This window comes from Corvus cornix, chromosome 2, assembly GCF_000738735.6.
Source record: "Corvus cornix cornix isolate S_Up_H32 chromosome 2, ASM73873v5, whole genome shotgun sequence".
Classification (NCBI taxonomy): Eukaryota; Metazoa; Chordata; class Aves; order Passeriformes; family Corvidae; genus Corvus; species Corvus cornix.
Window position 1 is genome coordinate 118,355,179 of NC_046333.1, and position 19,265 is coordinate 118,374,443.

At 46.2% G+C, this 19,265-nt stretch overlaps 2 protein-coding genes and 1 long non-coding RNA gene across 3 annotated transcripts; 2 read left to right on the forward strand and 1 right to left on the reverse strand.

Moving 5' to 3' along the window:
- The first annotated feature begins 1,678 nt into the window (after positions 1 to 1,678).
- LOC104692850 lies at positions 1,679 to 3,076 on the forward strand. The gene is made up of 2 exons (XR_002046772.2): positions 1,679 to 1,768; positions 1,964 to 3,076. It is a non-coding gene; the product is annotated as an uncharacterized LOC104692850 (long non-coding RNA).
- Positions 3,077 to 7,678: 4,602 nt separating this feature from the next.
- Positions 7,679 to 8,779, reverse strand: LOC120409811. Its single transcript, XM_039550127.1, has one exon. It carries the CDS (start codon positions 8,769 to 8,771, stop codon positions 8,373 to 8,375), a length of 399 nt encoding a protein of 132 aa, XP_039406061.1. The 5' UTR covers positions 8,772 to 8,779; the 3' UTR covers positions 7,679 to 8,372.
- LOC104692848 lies at positions 8,770 to 19,212 on the forward strand. The gene is made up of 6 exons (XM_039569605.1): positions 8,770 to 8,852; positions 10,079 to 10,187; positions 10,853 to 11,358; positions 11,865 to 11,997; positions 13,088 to 13,157; positions 15,836 to 19,212. Exons 1-6 carry the CDS (start codon positions 8,770 to 8,772, stop codon positions 15,880 to 15,882), a joined length of 948 nt encoding a protein of 315 aa, XP_039425539.1. The 3' UTR covers positions 15,883 to 19,212.
- Positions 19,213 to 19,265: the final 53 nt, after the last annotated feature.

Here is a 19,265-nt window from a genome sequence, read left to right on the forward strand (position 1 = left end):
CCCGAAAACGCACCAAGGATAATCAGTATATGAAGAAGCTCAGTACAATTAAGCATATTTATATTAAATATAATTTTGAGAGACTTGTTGTATTCAGTCTAGCACTTTGAATATAAAAATCGTCTGGGAAAATGGAAGAGTATATTGACATTACAAAAAGAAAACATCTATAAATTTCACAGCTTTTCTATGGTGTTCGTTGGGTTTTTTGATTTTTTTTAAATTTTATTTTTATTTGGTTTGGTTTTTACTTCTGTTTTACTCTTCTTATAGTCTTTCCAAAGAAGGAGGATCGGGTCTCAGGTTAGCTCAGTTCTCTTATTGCAGACTTCCTGTATCTTTGGAAGAAAAAGTATATGCTGTTTCTTTGGTTGAAAGTGAAACTAGGAAAAAGCAAGAGGAGTTTACTTTTATCACTGTAGTAAGCTCTAGTTATTTTCTTCTTGGCTTTATGCAACCAAAGCAGAAACAATCCTCTGAAGATAGGCACGTTCTATGGTTTACTGATTGACTGGAATTCTTATTGACTGGAAACAACGTACTTACAGCTTCGCATTATGCTGTCAGGTTTGGCTTTTGAGGTGTGTGATGTGGTGGGGGGAGTGCATGGGGGAGTGTCATATTGCAGTTCAAATCAGTACTAGGCTGATTTTGCAGTTTATACCTGGTTCTCCAGTATGGCCTTCCTAAACCCACCCTGGTCCTGAGGAGAGCACTGAGGAAGCGACAAGCCCTGGGCTCGTATTGGGAAGCAGAAGCAATTCACCTTATCCTCTCCTATTCAGTTCATTTAATGGGCAAACATGGTCTCCGTCACTCGGTCCCTTTCTGTCCCCTTCTCCAAGCACATTCATTTGTTTAAAATCCTAAAACATGGTATAAGGTCTTATTGAAACCCAGCAACGTAAGGGGTGGGAGTGGATTAGATTCCTTCATTTCCTTTTGGTAATCCTAAATGCAGCTATCTCTGGTTCCGTAATCTCCTCTAGAGTCGGATTACCACCCATTTGAGCAACTGCAGCTGGAATTAGGGGATGACAAGCATGCAAAGAAAGTGCCAAGAACTCCTGAGGTGACAGAGATGTCGGGGTGGCCCTGGACACCCTGCAGCACCCTGGTGTCCCCCAGGGCACCCGGGCTGTGAAGTGGGATGATGGGGGCGGCCCTGGGCCGAGCAGTGCCCACCGGCTTCCGGAGCAGACCGGACTTTCTCCTTGCTGTGGCTCTGCAGTGGCAAGGACCACCACTGGGTCACTTTGGTGTTTCATTTGCCTCATGACAGGCTTCTGCCAGCCCTACGGCTTTCTGACATGGCCAGGAGAGCCACACTCTGCCATACACAAATATGTGTTTTTACATACACACACACACACATATCCATGAATAGATGTTCCTGCCTTCACTAGAAGAAAGAATAAACATAAAATAGGTGATGAAATGTGGAGCAAGTACAACCTTGGTTATGCCTTTCTCTGTCCACCTGGAAAAAGTAACCCTGCATGAAAACCCACGTTTGTGTGTGTGGTCACTTTTTGAAACAATCCCTCATATTTGATTGAAGTGGAATATACCACGATGTATATTTAAGATTAAAGCTTTATTTTTAAAGGCCTGTAATCCTTTCAAGGAGGTTTTGTTGATATAAGACTTCATTGGAAAGTAACTGTGGATTGTATAGCTCTGACCTTTGCAGAAAGCAGGGTGTGGGTCTGTACAGCTGAGAAATACTGTGCATCAATTCCTTGTGAAGCCCCTGCAGACCAGCTAAGTATGTATACAAGTCCAAGAATTTATTTAAAACGTTACAATTAGTGTTTCAGTCGTCAAAGTTGGGGATGTGGTATTTTTATATGGAGTGAAATACATTATTTAAATATATATTTAAAAAAAATAATAATAAAAAAAATAAGGCCAGGCCTTCTACACAAATTGGAGGCAGCTAAATGCTCTTTTGTGCCTGCAGCTCTAAGGAGGCTGTGATGCATGTGAAGAAAAGTGACTGACTTAACTCATTGGGATTCAGGGAACGGCCTGCCCTCTTTTGAAAAAAAAAAAAAAAGAAAGAAAAAAAGCAAGAAGAAGAAGAAAAGTAAGTGTGTGTGTGTGTGTGTGTGCGTATTCGTGTTCGTGTATGTGTGTGAGAGAGAGAGAGAGGGAGAGAGAGAGAGGAGGGGGAGACTCACACAGAGTCCTGCTTTCCTGAGCTGAGAGCTGCTGGTTCCCAAGCAGAAAGTATTAGGAGAAACACAGCTTCTTGTGTCTTTGCTGCATTTACACAATGAAATCACTTCTATTTTTATTCCTGCTAACCGGCCGGTTTTGCTTGAATCCACTCCGAGCCATGGACGATGGGAACAAAAAAGTACTTAAAAAAAACTAGACAAAAAAAAAAAAAAAAAAAAAAGAGTGAAAGGAAACCCTAATAAACCCAACCACGCTGGGATGAGGATTACTCACTTTAGCGCTGCCTGTAAGTACAAAGTCTCTTGCTGCATTTCAGGGCGATAGTGACAGGCTGTTGTTTAGGTTGGGGTAGCTCGGGTTTGTTTTGATTTTTTGTTTTCTCCCTCTTTTTTTTTTTTTTTAATATGACATCCTCTCTTTTTCAGTCTTCTGCCGATTTACTAAAATAAGAAAATAAAAGCGGGAGAGGGAGAGGGGCCGGCGGCTGAGCAGAGGGCATGGCGGCAGCAGGGCAGCAGCCGGGGGTGCGGGGCTCCGCGGGCGCGGAGGAATGCCCGGTGCCGGCAGTGCGAGGGGCAGAGGGCTGTTTCCGACATCACTTTGTGGGCTTGGATGGATTGAATTTTTTTTTTTTTTTTTTGGTCGTCCCGGGAATGTGCTCTCCTGTGTGTGTACATACACATCCCCAGGCAGCGTGGTCTGCTTGGGTCTGTGTAGTGCGTGCAACTTGAGTCCGCCCAGCTCGAAGGAATGCGGTGGTCAAAACCGCTTTCCAGCTGTTTGGTTTTTTGGGATTCCAATCCCCCCCCCCACACACTCCTGCGTGCGTGTGATGGTGGTACTTTTCCCTGGCAGGATTTGCTTAAAATAAACTAAGACCAAAACTGTCTCACTCTCGCCTAGCCTAGTCGCTTTTCTCCCCCTCCCTTTCCTCCTTTCTTTCTTTATTTCTGTGAGAGCGCTCCTGGGAAAGCGGATCGGATAGAGGGGAAGGCTTTTGAAATCGTGGGGGAAAATGTAAGAGAATTCAGAGGGTCCGGGCTTTCTTTGTGTGTAGCTGAAGCCGCGGAGCTGCTTTGTGCTTTGGAAGGAGAAAATGGCGAGTCCTATTGTGTTTAGGCCATTTTCTTCCGGTACAAGGGTTTTCCCCCAAATCCCAAATACTTCAGGGCTCTTTTGAAAGAAATCTCCCAGCCTACGAAGTGTGAATGGCTTCAGCTCTGCCTTTTCCCCAGCCAGTAGCACATCACATTCGAGAGAGCCCACACATTTCTCTTTGCAGGGCTAGTGCACAGTTTCTAAAGCTGCTGCGTTCAGAGCCTCTTGCAGCGTAGGGGCTATTTCAGCTGCTCTTTGCCCGTGTTATTCAACTCGGGGGACCAGGTTATGAGAGAAAGGGAGGGGGGACTGAAGAAACAATATTACAAGACCTGTCCTTGCTTTTAAATGCTAAGGAACAGCGTTAGCCAATTGTGTGTGTGTGTATGTATGTGTGATCTGAGAAAAGACTTGTCAACGGCGAGTCCTGACTTTTCCACTAAATTATTTAAACTTTGTGTATATATACATGTATGTGTACGTGAGAGAGAGTGTATCTCTGTGTGCATGCATGTAGCCACGTAGCAAGATCTTGCTTTTAGGACCAGAAAGAGGCCATATGTATATGCAAAGTGAGATTTTAGAGTATATTTAGCCATTGTGGGCAAGTTATTCCTGCTGCAACTTCTAATGAAAACAAAAAAATAGTTTGCAGTGTTGTCAGTTATTTTCAGATCAGCCCGTAGGTAGGTACCGGTTACTAAAAACCGCGTCTGAATATGCACGTTAATCCATCTAAGGGAACAAATGAGAATCCGAGGTTTAGAGACTGTTGTCCGATATTAACCACTTCACATTAGAATGTGGGTTTGCCCAGGCATCAGTGATTAAAAGCTCTTTGAAACAGGAGAGCTAACAAATAAAGCCCAAGAAAGGTAAATCCTCACTTCCACCTCTGCCTCCTTCCAAGGTGCTGAATTAAAAAAAAAAAATAGTATTAATAATAACATTAATAACAGCAGCAAAGCAGAGGTGCTGATGGAACTGTCGCGGAGGGGCCGCAGGCTCCCCGGCCCCGCGGCGGGCGGCGGGCCGCGCGGGCGCGGAGGGGCGCGCAGGGCCATCCGCACGGCCGCGGGAGCAGCGCCCGCTGCCGCCGGCGGGTCAGGACCATGGACAGGGACCGGGTGAGGACGGAGCCGGCTGGTGTCACCCCGGGAAAAGGGGGTGAGCGGGGCTGTCGGCCCTCACGGAACGCCGGGGGCCCGAGCTGCTCAGTCTTTCTTGTTATCCCTTTCATGTGGCTGCTCAAGATTCTAAGCAAAAGACTTGAGAAATTACATTTATAATTCTCCTGCAGGAGAACAAACTCTGTTAAAATGCCATGCCAGTGATTTCTCTTCTTACTGCTCTCAAAAGAAGTAAAAGGATCTCTCCATTCTGCATACGATTGCTTTTTTCCCTTCAACTCCGAGCCAAAAATAAATCTACTGCTCGGATCAGCTGAATGACAGTGGTGTAAATTAAATTGATTTTATCAGTGACCAAGTTCCACAATTGGAAAAATTAAATGCCACCTTGACAGACAAGGATAATATGGAACAGATCTATAAAACAGCTCCTTTGAACAACAACAACATCAACCCAACAGGAGCCTAGATACTGGCGATCCCTTCTTCTTCATCCCGCTCCGTTATGTCACATCATCTAGTTTGCCTTTCTGCAGTACTGAAATGATTGAAACCATTGTTTGATGCAAAGGGACTAGTGATGATGAGTCATGGACTTTATGCCACAGCAAAAGCAACAGACGTGGTTCTCAGGCAAATTTCTTTTTTTATTTTGATCGCGCTTCTAATTGGATTCCCCTTTCAGATGCACTTTGCGGCAATTCCAACCCACCCTACAGCTCCATCAAACTCGGGGCTGAGCTACGGGAACGACAAGCCGCTCTGCCTCCACCTAAGAACTGCAGAAATGAAACCTCCAAGTCCTTTAGCCAGGAAAACCCTACTTCAGCGCCTGCCGCCGGCCCCGCAGGGCGAGAGGAGGCCTTGAGCCACCTCAGCGCTCCCTGCGTGCCTGACCTCGGCCCGGCCCGGCCCGGCTGGGCTCTGCTGGGCTCGCTGCCCGCCCGCTGGGGCCTGCCTGCCGCAGAGACACCGCGCAGCTCCGGGACGGGCAGCGGGCTGTCCCCGCACGGCCAGCGAGCCGCTCCGGCCCGCGCCCGCCGCTGCCCCGCCGGGACGGGCACAGCGAGAACAAAGCCGCGGGGCCTGGCCCGGTTCCGCCGTGCTCCCGGCCCGGGGCCGGCTCCGGGCTGCTACGGGAGGGAGGCTGGGGCGGCGCGGGGCCGGGGGGCGCGGCGGTGCCGCAGTGAGAGGGGGTCGGATGCCGTGCGGGGAGGGTGGCCTCTGGGTGAGCCGGGGATCAGGCTCCTCTTCCTCGCTATGACTGTACAGATTCATGTGACATTGAGGTTGGGGAGGTGGGGGAGGGCGGGAGGTGGGGGGAGAGGACCCGGAGGGAAGGGGGAGGGTTGAACTTTCTGCCGGGCTCGGCTTTTCACACCTTTCTCTCCCGATGATGCGTGAGGACGTTTTGGGAGAGAGCGGCTCGGCGGGGTCCCCTCCGACCAGGTGCCCCTCGACCTTGAAGGGACCCGGCCGGGCGGCGCGGGTCTGGGATTGTGCCGGGTTTCAAGGACACGGGAGATGATCAGGACTTTGGGAGCCAACATCTGCCTGGCTGGTGACGTCAGCAACCCCGTGTAATCCTCTTGTACTGAAGGCAGATGCCTTATTTGTTTGGCTGGAGAGGCATTAATCCCTAATTCTGGAGCAGCAAGCGAGGGGGAGAGACCGGACCGCTTCCTATCCCCCGAAAGCAGCTAGAGGGGCTGTTCTCTCCTGCGCCCTGCGGCTCCGACTGGGTGGAGGAGCCGCCAGCCGTCGGCAGGTTTGACCATTTCCTTTTTGATTATGATTCTCTTTTTTGGTATTTGGGATGGGTTCCTATTTCTTATTTTTATTTGGATGCTTGGATTTCTCCCTATGATTCTTTGCTCTAGTACGGTCTTCAAGACGAAAAACGGGGGGGGGAGGACTGTTGTTCCCCACCCCCCTTACAGTCCCGTAATTTTATTATTTTCTTTTCTTCTTTTTTCCTTTTTTTTTTTTTTTTTTTTCCCCAAAAAGTTGTCCCCTGTTCTTGCCCTCCGGGGATTTTTGCAGCGGTGGGCAGGGAGGTTGCTCTCTGCCCCGTGGCTGGCCCGTTCCCACTGCGCTGCAGGGACCCAGATGCCCGCTCGCCCCAGCGCTGCGGTGATGGGCGTTCCGCCCCGTCCTTCCTCGGCCGCGGACCAAGCAGCCCCACAGGCTCGGGTCTGGCCGGCCCCAGCTCCGCGTCAGTCCGTGTGGCCCCCCTTCCCTTCGCTTCCTCCCCTTCCCCTTTCCCTCCCCGCCCTTCTCCTGCTCTGACTCCCCCCTCTCTCCCTTTTGTCATTGGCAACCGCGCGGCGTGCGGGCTCCCGGCGCCCTTCCCTCCCAGCCTGCCTTTCCTTTCCTCCCCGCCTGCATTTCTAACGCTCTTGCTTTGTCTGTTTTCCAGGCGGCCGCACACAGGAGCTGCGGTGCCAAGGGGGGCCGGAGCCGCCTTCCCAGTTTGCCCCCGGATGCCCCGGCAAGCTACGGGAAAAGTCTCTGAGAAGCCCAGCTCGCTGCAGGATCCGGCCGCCACCGCGTGCAGCCGCAGCATATCCCGCTTCGCCTCCTCTCTCTCTCCCGGGCCTGGCGCCGAGGAAGCAGTCGAGGTCAGCTGCCCGGTTCCTGGGGTCCGGCCGTGGTCGAGCCCGCAGGGTGATGCAAGGTGCCCGGCCGCTCCGCTCCTCCCCGGCGCGCCGTCCGCACCGAAAAGGAATGGTCCCGAACCTGAGCGGTGAAAGATGGCAAAAAGCGTAATAATAATAATAATAAAAGCTTAGGCTAATTTTATTTTTTTTATTGTAATGACTTCACCCTCATTTTCTCACTCGCCAGTTCAGTGTAGGCAGGCCAGATGGGCTGCCCAGACCCTCCCGGGAAAGGGGCAGGTGCGAGTGAGTAAAATTTTTTTTTTTTTTTTTTTTGCTTTACAAAGAAAGATGACACGTCCTGCCCTTCCATTTTTCATCGCCGAAAGATCCCCTCTTCCCCTCCCCCCGCCCTTCCCCCGGCCGAGGGGAGCTGGGATGCTCTGGGGGTGCGGGCTCCCCCCGCCCGTGCTCCAGGGGAGCCGCAGAACCAGGCGGACCGAGACAGCCGGGAAGACACGGTCATTCCTCTCAGCCAGGGATGCCAACTGACAGACGTCGAGTCGGGGAGAGTCAACTCCTGTGTTTAAATTCATGCGAAGACGCTGGTGAAATTAAAGCAGTCGTCTGGAAGTGTGCAATAGGCACACGCTTATTTTCTATCTCTTTTTTTTTTTTTTTTAATCGATTAAATACGTATTTAACAGCTTCCTGAGCATTGCAAACAACAGATTGGCTAGTAAGAAAACTGGAGCATGAGTTATACGCAGCCCGGGCCAGTTTGGGACTAGGGCGGAGGGAAATTACCGGGTTTTTTTTCGGGGATCAGCTGCTGTTCTGCTTCCAGAGAGAGAGAGAGAGAGAGCGCTCTAAGGCTCTGACTCTCCGTGTTCACAGCGGACCTTGATTTAATGTCATACAATTAAGGCACGCGGTGAATGCCAAGAGCGGATCCTCAAAGCAGCATGAAAGATCTCGCTAGAACATACCATAACAATAACGTTAATAGTAAAAATTGCAATTAGCTAAAGAAATTAAAAAAAAAAAAAAAAGAAAGAAAGAAAGAAAAGGAGACACAAAGCAATAAAGAGCTCGACAACCTGTACTCACCTACGGAAACCGAGACTAACTAGGACTGGTGGACTGATTGGCTCAGCCCGGTGGAAAGGAGACGCCGCTGCCACGGGACGGGCGCCCGCGGGGGCAGTTGTCAGCAGCAGGTAACGGGGCCGTGGGGGGCTACTGGAACGGTGCGGTAGCCGTGGTGGTTTTTCAAGGTAGTGGTGACTCGACCTCTCGCTTTCTTGGGCTGAACCATGTAAAGTCGATTAATGGGAAATAAATACATTTTCTAATATTATCATCGCGAGGATTGTTCTTTGCGCATCGCCCAGCCGGTAGCTAGGAGTGCCCGCTCGGTAATGGCTCCTCCTCTTGCGGGGCTCCTCTGGAAGCCGAGGAACGCGGCCCCCGGGGCAGCGGCGCAGTGCGCGGGGGGCAGCGGAGCAGCGTCTGTGCCGCGGGCCGGCAGAGCCATGTGCAGAGGTGGTGCACGGGGCGGGGGGTGCCGGAGGTGCCGCGGAGGCACTGCAGCAGAGCCATGTGCGGAGAGGCAGCTTGGATGCGCGAAAAAGAGGAGTGTGCGGAGGTTGCGAGGGAGAGGCGGGGAGAGGGAGCAGCGTATGGGCACGGTGTGGGGAGAGCGGCGCAGAGCGGTGCCGACGGGCAGCGGAGCGGCGGGCAGGCGGAGGAGCGGCATGCGGGCTCTGTGCGCGGGGCTGGGCGGCGGGGCGAGGCGCAAGGCGGCGGCTGGCGAGCGCGGAGCGGGGGCGGCGGCGGGGTAGGGTGTGCGGGGCAGCTTACGCGCGGGGGAGGGTGGCGGGGCGGCGGTGGCAGGGCGACGTGCGCCGGGGCAGGTGCGTGCGCGGCCGGCACTCTGGAGACGCGGCTCCGGTGGAGGCGGTGGTCGTGGCAGGGCCACGCCGGCGGGTGCGGGGAGGGTGCGGGGGTGGGGAGGGGAGAGGCCGGGGTCCCCTCGCTGCCGGCGGCGGAAGTCTTTGTTCCGCGGGGCCTCGCCGGCGGTGGAACAAAGGAGCGACAGTGCTGCTGCGGGCGCTGTCCCTGGTGCTGGCGGTGGCACCGCGCTCCCTCCGCGGGCCGCCAGACTGCTTGTCCCCGGTCGGGCAGACGCGCCCCGGTGACACCGGGTGGCCCTCGGGAAGGGACCGTCCGCGGCTGAAGAAAACCCTGCATCCCGACGGGAGTGAGCGGCGAGCAAGGCAAGGGTGCGGGGACAAGCAAGAGAGCGGATTGGCCTGAGGCTCCGCCGATGCGCAGTGCACAGTCGCTGCCCCGGCGGAGTTCCCTGCAGGTTCCCCCCACGCATCCTTCCCGTCGAGTCCCTCCTACCCCCACTCTGAAACAGCCGGGTTGGAAGCAAGTCCTGCGGGGGCTCTGTCCCGCTCCCATCCTGACTCCGTCCACAGCCATCTGCCGCGGCCTAATTCCGCTCTCCATCCGTCAAACAGCGGCCACAGCCAGCCAGGGCAGGGCATGCTCTCAAACACTAAATAAGGCAAAACAACTAAGTAACAGCAGTAGCCACAAGAACTATAACGATAACAACACTGTCTGCCTGAAGGCCATAGAGCTTTGTCCTCTTTCTTATTGCGCTCAGCAGACAGCCTGACAGCAGTGGGTTTTTTTACCAAAAACTGGATTGCAGATTGGACTGATCACCCTTCTCCGCAAAGGGATAAAAGGGGAGAATTCCTGTCCTTTCCCCAGCCTGTCACCTCTTCATCCCCGTGTAATCATCCTTGCACTGTCCAGCCGACAGATGAAGCACATGGGTTACTCCTTTCCCTTCAGCTCAGTGAGCAGGGGTTGAATTTTTTGCCTGCTCCTGCTGTGACACATAGCTGCTCTCATTTCTTCTTTTGAGATACCTGTTCTTATATACACATCTACCTATACACGTATATGCACATTTTGTGTTTTCTATGTAGCATCAGATTGTCACAATTTCTATTCATTACTGCTTCTTGCTTATATGTCCTTTGCCAGCGCTTCACAGGATCTCAGGGGACTCAAGCAGAGAACAGAGAAAAAGTCCATCTTCGCCTGCTCGTGTGCGAGCCAGGATGATGCACAGCAGAGATTGACCCTCACACAGGTAGAGAGCAGGGAAGTATTTTAAATGCCTTGTGTCCTGAGCAGCCTGAAGCACTCAGTTAAACTGTTTGCAGGATTACAAACATGAGCTGACCACCCCTGCGCTGAGACATTATCTTCACCACATTTTACTTTTATTTGTTTTCTCGGAAATCAGTGCTACAGATTTGTTATAAACATTCTATAGTTCTGTAGGAAAGGAAACATAAATATGTATGTGAACTTTTCACCACCAATCATGCAATGTAGTTTTTAAGATATTTCTTAATGCCTGAAAAGAAATGGAACTTTCTTTGGAATAGATGGAGCTTTCTTTTGGAAAGCTTCCAGAGACAGGGAGCCTTGCTGCCTTCTAAACTACAATAGCAGTAATAGTGGTGGTGATGAAGATGATGGAGCACGTAAAAAATGGATGCAATGAAGATCTGAAGACCCAGGTGAAGAACTGTGCCATCTAGAGACGTGCGTTTCCCGTTCCGATGTCATACTGCTGTCGTAGGCGCATTGAGGTTCTGGTGGCGGCATTTGAAAGTAACCAGCATTTAATATTCACCGTTTTCCTTCCTGCTCTGAAAACGGAATGGAAACCCGGCTCCCAGCAATTTTTCTTGGGGCTACCTTAGTCACGGCTCCCCACAGAGAGGAGTGGTGAGCACTGCCTGACAGCCTCCCCTTGAGGTAGAAGACAGCAATGTCCTGCCTCCCCCACGCCTTTTAAAAAAAAAAAACCTACTTTTCCTTTTTCCCTGCTTAAGCGACGCCCGGCCGGAGCCCCGGGAGAAGAGCCTGTCCCCAGGGCTGCCGGGGCTGCTCCAGGCGGGGCCGGGCGGGCGGCAGGCGATCCTCCGCCTCCTCCTCCTCCTCATCTTCCTCCTCCTCCTCCTGCTCCGCCATCGCCCCCGCCCGGCCCCGGCACTGCCGCACCCCCTGGCGGCCGCGCACGGCGCCGCGCAAATCCAGCGCCGCGCAAATCCAGCGCCGCGCAAATCCAGCGCCGCGCAAATCCAGCGCCGCGCAAATCCAGCGCGGAGCAAATCCAGCGCCGCGCAAATCCAGCGCAGAGCAAATCCAGCGCAGAGCAAATCCAGCGCAGAGCAAATCCACAGCAATCCCGGCGCGGCGCGGCACAGCGCTGCCTCTGCGCCTCAGTGGCAGAACCTGGGAAACTTCAGGTATGAACCATTTCGAAGCAATGTTCTGAATGAAAAATAACTTTAAAACGTCAAACACACGTCATTCTAAATGTTTTGCAATGTAGAGCGTGAGAAGCGATGTTTTCATAGCTTCCCGGTGGGAATCAAGGCTATCTGTCTCATTTAAATTCAGAGCTATAGAGTATCATCTGTGTCATGAAAATATGAAGGGAAATGAGGTACTACCTGCTTACTGCAGCTGTTGAGGCAGTCTGGGGCATCGGTTTCACTCAGGGACAAACTAGAGCAAGAGGCACTGTCAAGCTATTGTCCAGTTTACAGACACAGTCTTTCTCAAAAAGTTAAAAGCCTCTAATTTAGCTTTTGAATTAGGAAGATTAAATACCAACATTTTATTTTGTTTCACTTGTCCTCCTGTACTCAAGGTGGTGGCTAAGAAAAGTGTAGAGCACAGGTAAGTCAGGCAATAAGCAAAGCAAGCCCTCCAGCAGGACAAGCATTGTCCCACTGTCTCCACCCTGCAGAGCTGTGCCAGCAGCAGGATCTTTCCCAGTCCCAGGGAGAAGCAGAGGAGAAGTGACCTGTCTGGTGCTTCAAGGCCTGGTGCACGGCAGTGACTGCCACAAGGCGGGAGAGTCAATGAGCCAGCCAGCAAAGGTATGACGTAAGACTCATTTTCACACTCTGCACAAAACTCCTCGCATTTCTTTTCTATTACGTAGCTCCTCTGATACTGATCAATTACCACAATAACTCAGGAGTGAGATAATAGAGATAGTAATTTGCAGTCTAATGTGAATTAATTTTTGCTTAATCTGGAACAGCTTTAATAGCATGGTGGGCATTAAGAGCACCACATTACTCAATACTAAATATCTGTGTGTCTGAAATAGTCTTAAGAAAATCTTACTAGAGATATCCCACAATCAGAAAATGGGGAAGAAATACCAAATCTTAAATACACTTATAGTATAAAATATTTCAAATTGTAAATTATGGACAATTTAATTAGCATCAAGAAACTATTAAATTAACTCATGTACTGTTCATACTAAGGTTGGTCTATAATTTGCCATATTGCAGTAATTCTGTTTATTAAGCAATTAAGTACAGGTTGCATGTTAAGCTATGTGGTCGAAAATACACACTTAATACTTGTACAAAAGTACTTAAATGCAATCTAAGGTTTTTAACTACATCACTAACAGGTTTTGCCTAAGTTTTCTGTACAAGGAAATGAAAAATAAAATACTCTGTACACAGGAATTTATTAGTGTGTATTTTAATGGATCTTAATGAATGCAGCTGGTAAAGGAGTTAGTAAGCAAGGCAATAGCATTCTTTTCTTAACAATTTTAACAAAGAATTACAGAATTATTTGAAGTATCTTTACAGTGCTTGGAACATGGAAATGTCTAACACCTGTAGGTCTTCCTGACTTCAGAGGGTTATAGTTCAACACTATAACATTTTGCACAATCTGTATAAAATAACTGTGCAATCTTTTTTGAACCCAAAAATTATGCTATACATCATTCCTATCTCACAAACTAGACCTATCAGAGTTATTGAAAGTATTTTTGGACCATTTAAAGATTTATGATTTGATTTACTGTTCTACGTCCAGGGTGTGAGACATTCAACTGAGAAAATGTTTTTTAATGAATGTACAGGCCCCTGTAAAATCTCTTCACACTGTTGTTTTTCAAAGCTAATTAAGAACTTTTTGCTATTTGTTCTTCTTTAGAAAATTTATGTTCAGTATACTAGTATTTGTGGACAACACGAAAAGAGCAGCTGTGACAGAAAAACTAAAGGTACAACCTATAAATTTTTCACTATGGATACTTCCAGGTAATCTACAGACTGGGTGAAGTCCATTAAAAATCAAGGGCACAATTTCTTTGAAATTAGAAAAATGGGGATATATCTGACTCTATTAAATTGAACAAAAGAATAAAAAAAAAGTGGCTGTCACTAATTAAAGCAATAATTAGTGAGATTTTGACCTATTTTAAAGATTTATAGCTCCTCATCTCTCCTCTGTAGAGGATTCTAAAGGCCAAACAGAAGAAATAATTTCCTTGAAAAGAGTGCCAAAACCCCAAAAGAAAACAGAAAAAATCAGTGGGTTTTTCTTCTTTGCAGTTCTTTTGCTCAATTTCAAACAATTAAAATGTCAGATTCCCCACCTTAGTCAAACCAGTGACACCAGCTAGGGGTTTCAGGCCACAATTATTTAAGAAATACATAGAAACCTGTCAGGTAAGACAAAGGAAGCGTTAATTTTATCATGGTCAATATAACATCAAATCAACATATGCGCCTGGTCAGATAGATATTCTGCACTTATATTTTGCAAGCCTAATTTTAGTAAGCTTGAGTTTTTAGCAAGGTGTTGTACTCCTAGCTCAAGAGCCAGGCTTAAATGCACACAATGAAGCGCCTGAAGCACATAGGATGCAATACACCTTTGGAAAGGAATCCCATCCTTCCCTACGTGAGGTCTGGATTTAAGATGGTGCTGCAGCACATGCTGCAGTCCCCAGCTGTGCTTCAGCCCCACAGCCCCATTCTGGATGGAATAAGAGCCCCCGTGTGCTCAGCACCCTGTCAGGACAGGACAGACACTTTGGGACTATAGAACCCCCTTGAACTGAAGGCTCAAACTGCTCACACAGCAACGGGTATGACCAAGGTCAGTGCTCACACTATACACTTACGGCAGTCAATTAAATGCATCCAGGGCCTTCCTAATAATATATATACATAAAATAGAGCATTAATCCTACTTTAAAAGAAGAAACACATTATAATAGCAGATATGTCCCAGAAACACTTTTCCATGTCTATGAAAAATACAGGACTTCTGGAATATTATGTGAGAAAAAAAGTATAACGACTTTAACAGAATTTAATGTCAATTGAGAACATGGGAGATCACACTCTGGAATTAATGAAACTGTTTCATGTTGTAAGTTAGGACTACCACTGGCTGGAGGCAGTAGGAGCAATAAGACTTAGAATATTGTTTTGTAATATAATATCTGTTATGCCAGATGTGTGATATGCCCTGGAAAAAAAAAATTGGAATGTTATTAGAGGAAATTATTTTCTGCTATAACCCTAGGTATAGGGAAGCCTACATTGGGATTATGTACAGTACGATCAATTGTGGTCAGACAAAGGGCTGCCAAGACAGCAAAGAGAGTGAGTAATCTCCAGTCATGAGCTAATCACAAGAACTTAGTTTGTCAGCTCAGCAAAATGTAGTCAGAGGGGAGGCATGACAACTCTGGCAAATACCAGAGAAGAAACAACACTAGGATAGGCAAAGCGGTAATTGTATGACTAGGATGTCAGCACTAATGTTATCTTGAAAAAAGATCTCAACCCTAACATAGGCATAAAGGGATATAAATTAATAAATAGCCTTCTCATAAGCTGGTGGAGGACAGGAAAAAAATTATTTTAAGACTGAGTAACTGAATTAATTTACTAGGAAGAATATTCTTATTGTTTTCTCTAACATGTCAAAATCTGAAAAAAAAAAAATAGAGGAGAGCCTAGCTTGGATCAAGAAAAAGTATTTAATTATATTTAAGAGCCCAAAGTCTAGGATGATTATATAAAAAAAGAAGGTTGATTTGAAAGGGAAGGAGAAAAAGAGAGAAAGAAAGGATGAGAGCAATAGACAAAGAGACAGAGAAAAAAAGCCAGTCAAAAAGACATAGGAAGAAAGTGAGAAAGGGAAAGAAAGAGAAGTATTTTCAAATGAAAGAAACTATTCACAACAAGGTCTTTTAATTCATTCATTCAAAGTATTTTTGAATTGGGTAATATAACAGAATGTACAATTTCACTGCTCGGTTTCAATGAATCAGCATTTTTTTCTTACAAATATTATTTAAAAATCCTAAATGCAGTGCTATACAAATAATTCTCTGTTCTTCCTTCTGTTATTATGCAAAACTTGCATAATAAGATAGACTTGAATATGTCAATAATATTGTAAGCTTACAGGAACAGAAAAACCAGGTATGTTACGGCTTCGTTAACGCTGCTGGGAATGAATTCTCTAAATCAAGGGATTCAAAAGCTTTTCTCTTTATTAATTTTTCTGATTTTAAGCAAAGAGGTAAGGAAAATGCAAAGATAACTTGCTTATAGATTTTGTGGTTTGACAAAAGAACATTTAATGAGGTTTATGCTGTACTAACTGCAAGCAATCAAAGAGCGGCACGTCCCGATACTTACGATTAAGAGACATCGGAGCTCAGATACAGCGTTTTTGTCTGCATGGTGGTTCATGCACAGGTATACATAGATTAAAAAATATGGATAAATAAATGCACCCGAGATATCAACTACGTTATCATTAATCCATTTTCAAACCTTTAGCAGTCCATTACGTCATGTTACACCATATTATAAATTTCAGCAATATATAAAATTCATATAATTTTTTAATTATTATTTTCTCTCGCTTTTGGAGACAAAGAAGGCATGAGGGAAAAGCCACCTAAGGATGCAAAAGTTTGAGGAAATCCTAAATACAGGAAAACAAGAGGTTAGAACTGAAAATACGTGATTCTTTTTACCATCTTAAACTGCAAACACTGCTGCCTTTCCAGATACAAAGCATAAGCCTGCAAGATGAAGGCTATTCTGTGGCTCACGTGGATGTGAAAGAGCAAAGATGAAAGACTACCCAAGCTCATCTGTATGGAAACTGTGAAACTGCTTCGAAAATTTGAGGAATATAGAAGCTGAGCATTATTAGGAAGCTTGCAGCTGATGCTGAGTAGAAATGAAGACTGAGATTCCCTACAAAGTTAAGTGAAGAGTAATAATACTCCAATTTCAGAAGTTTATATAGTAATATGGAGAAGCACACAAAGGAGACAAATAATTCAAAGAACAATATAACTGTGAAAATTACTTTTTTTTTTAACTTACAGCGCATTTTCTTCAGTTGCATATGCTCATTGTTTTGTGTTCAGCTTAAGACATTTGTGCAAGCAAGCTTCTTTCCAGCAGACATTAATATTTTGTGGGCAAACACAAAAATCATTAGATTTTCACGCCTCCAGGCACACATGGTTTTCTTCAATTTATTCAAGCACTCACCCTCTCAGAAAGTAAGAACAATTCTGTCCAGCAAGCAAGAACAACCAACAGGTCCCAAGCGATTAAGGGATGCCTTTGAAGAGTATTTTTTTGATGAAAACTTGTCAGCAGAATCTGTGTTAGATTCCTGACTGCAGAGTATTTCTTCCTTGAGCCACATGAAGTAGGATGAAGGGCAGAGAAGACAGTGATTTGGGATAAACCTTGAGCCCTGGGACTGCAACTCCAGCACAAAGCCTGCCCTGAAGGAGGGGATATGGAAGTCTGCTAAGGAACAGGAGGACAAATCCTTCCTTCTGCTTATGTTATGCCCAGATCTGGAATTTAGAAAGACCATCAAAGGGAAGCAGTAGCTAAGTCCAGACAGGAAAAGGCAGTTACAACTCCTGTGAAGCAATTTCACATATCAGAGCTAAATCAGAACAGCCTTCTCAATGAAAGAGAAAGGTGGTTGATCTTTTAAGATGCCCTTGAAAAATCCCTATGAAATAAGCACTAGGAAGTTGGCTTTGAATCAGCTGGAGTTACAAGGCAATACTAAATTATTGTGTTACATATAGACTCCTTAACTAATGCAAATCAACATAATGCACACTAGTATATCGTATGTTCCTCATCCAAAACTCCACATTTCCCTGTCATGTTTCAGGCTTTACATCCTGTAGCAAGTGATTCCTGTGTGAAACTGACTGGAGCTGGAATGCCCAAGAGTTGGCATGCCCTGTCCCTACTGAGAGCTGACATGCTTAGAAAGTGATTCTATTGGGAGAGAAGGATTAGCTGACATCACACTAACAGATCATGTTTTCTGAAGGTTCTGGAGGAAAATAACTTAGGAGATCTGGAGAGGTTCTGGGGACCCAATTTAGCAGAACTGAATTTCCTACTTTTTCAGTTTGCCTAACAGTGAGAGAATATATAGTGAAATAGGTATGTTAACAGGGTCAAAAATTGTCTGAACTCTTCCAAACAAACATCTTCAGAAAAAAAATAAAACCAAAACCCTGGAATATTCACAGAAAAAAACTGGAGAATATGATCAAGATGAGTAAGAAAAGGGACTTGACATTCTGTAGTAAAAAGACTTCTACATTCTGCTCCTGGTTATGAATTATTTAAAAGGTGTTTGGAAAACTTCATCACTTATGGAAAAAAATCTGCATCTCTAAAGAGATCACAGATTTGTGAACAGGATCCTAATTTATTTTTTCAATATACCATCTCAAGGGTGCCCAGCTACTGAAACAAGAAATAGTGATTTTAAGAAGTTTATTTATCCAGTTTTCTTTTATTTTTTTCATCCAAATACCATGCAATAAGCTTGACTACCCCTCCTCCAGACAGCTCTCAGGAGGGCTTGTGAAGACAACATGGCACAGCAGGGTCTGTAGAACCACCAGCCAGCCTCAGACACAGCAATTGCCAGACGACTGGTATCTAAATTCAACAACATTTACAGTCTTCCATCTAATGGCTGGTTCCCACCATGGAGAATTCCAAGGATAGTCACTAGCTGGTAAGCCCACACTTCAGCACTGGAACTAAGTCCAGGCTTCAGTGACTCCCTATCTAAAGCTCTTGAGACCTGCCTACCCTGGCAGGAGTAGATAAACACACATATATATACACACACATCACACAGCCCTTGGGCAGGTTGTGTCCCCAGTTTGGGAAGCACCAGTACAGTTTCTCAGTTCCCAGTGTAAAAAAGCTGCGACCACCACAGTACTGGTTATCAGGGAAACTCTCTTATTCGAAGTAAGTATTTTTGCAGGTCAAGCCCTGGCAGGACAGGGGAGAAATGTTACAAACATTACGTTTTCAGGACCTAATTCAAGTGATTCTGTCTGCTGCACTCTATTACTTACATGATACAACTGTGTTTATAGCAAGTAGGGGCAGTAGGGACTACTTAATTGGGACAGTCTGATGTATGGGCAATAGTCCAAAGTGATACATTTTCTAAATTTTGTATGGGCAGAAATCTTAAGAGCTCTATAGGAATCAGAGCTGTGAAAGAAATTCTAAGGAGGGCTTTGGGTATTAGATGGGCATAATGAGAAAATCTGTAAATTCACTGTGAAGAACTCTGCCAGTTCACTTTAGCATTGGCATAAACTGCTTAACCTGTGATGTTCTCCCTTTTTTGTTATTAGTCTGTCTGAAAGTGGTTCAGAAAGGAGAGACTTTGAAAACCTGGTCAAGCATGCTATTGGGAAGAACTATTACATAGCCAAATTTTCCTGTCAGGGACCACCTCTTCAAGCTACAGCATCATGTCTGCAGGATACACGCTTATTTATTCCCAAGTGTTACATTTGGACATCATGTGCATATAGTACATAGAGATACATATGTGTGTGTGTGTATGTATGTATATATATATATATATATATATATACACCTACCTTAATAGCACATTTACTAAAACAAAGGTACTTAGAGAATCGAGAAAGTTTAAAACACAGAATTTATAGAAGAAAAAAAAAATCTTTCAAAATACTTAATTCTAGGTTTCCTTCTATTGCTCCTTCCACCCAAGTAAAAGTGCTTCCACTGTATTTAACTTACTAAAGCCTGAAGACATCCATGGTGTTTACTTTAAGTTCTAATCCATTTCCTTTGTTCATGAATCAGTTCACAAAAGCATTCAAAAATACATTCAAGTACATTCTTAATGGCGACTTCTTGAATCAGTTTAATAATTTAAAGTAGTATTAATAAAGATTATTTAATAAACAATTACATTTACTATCTGTTCACAATACAGTGATGCTCTTACATTCTTTCACGTT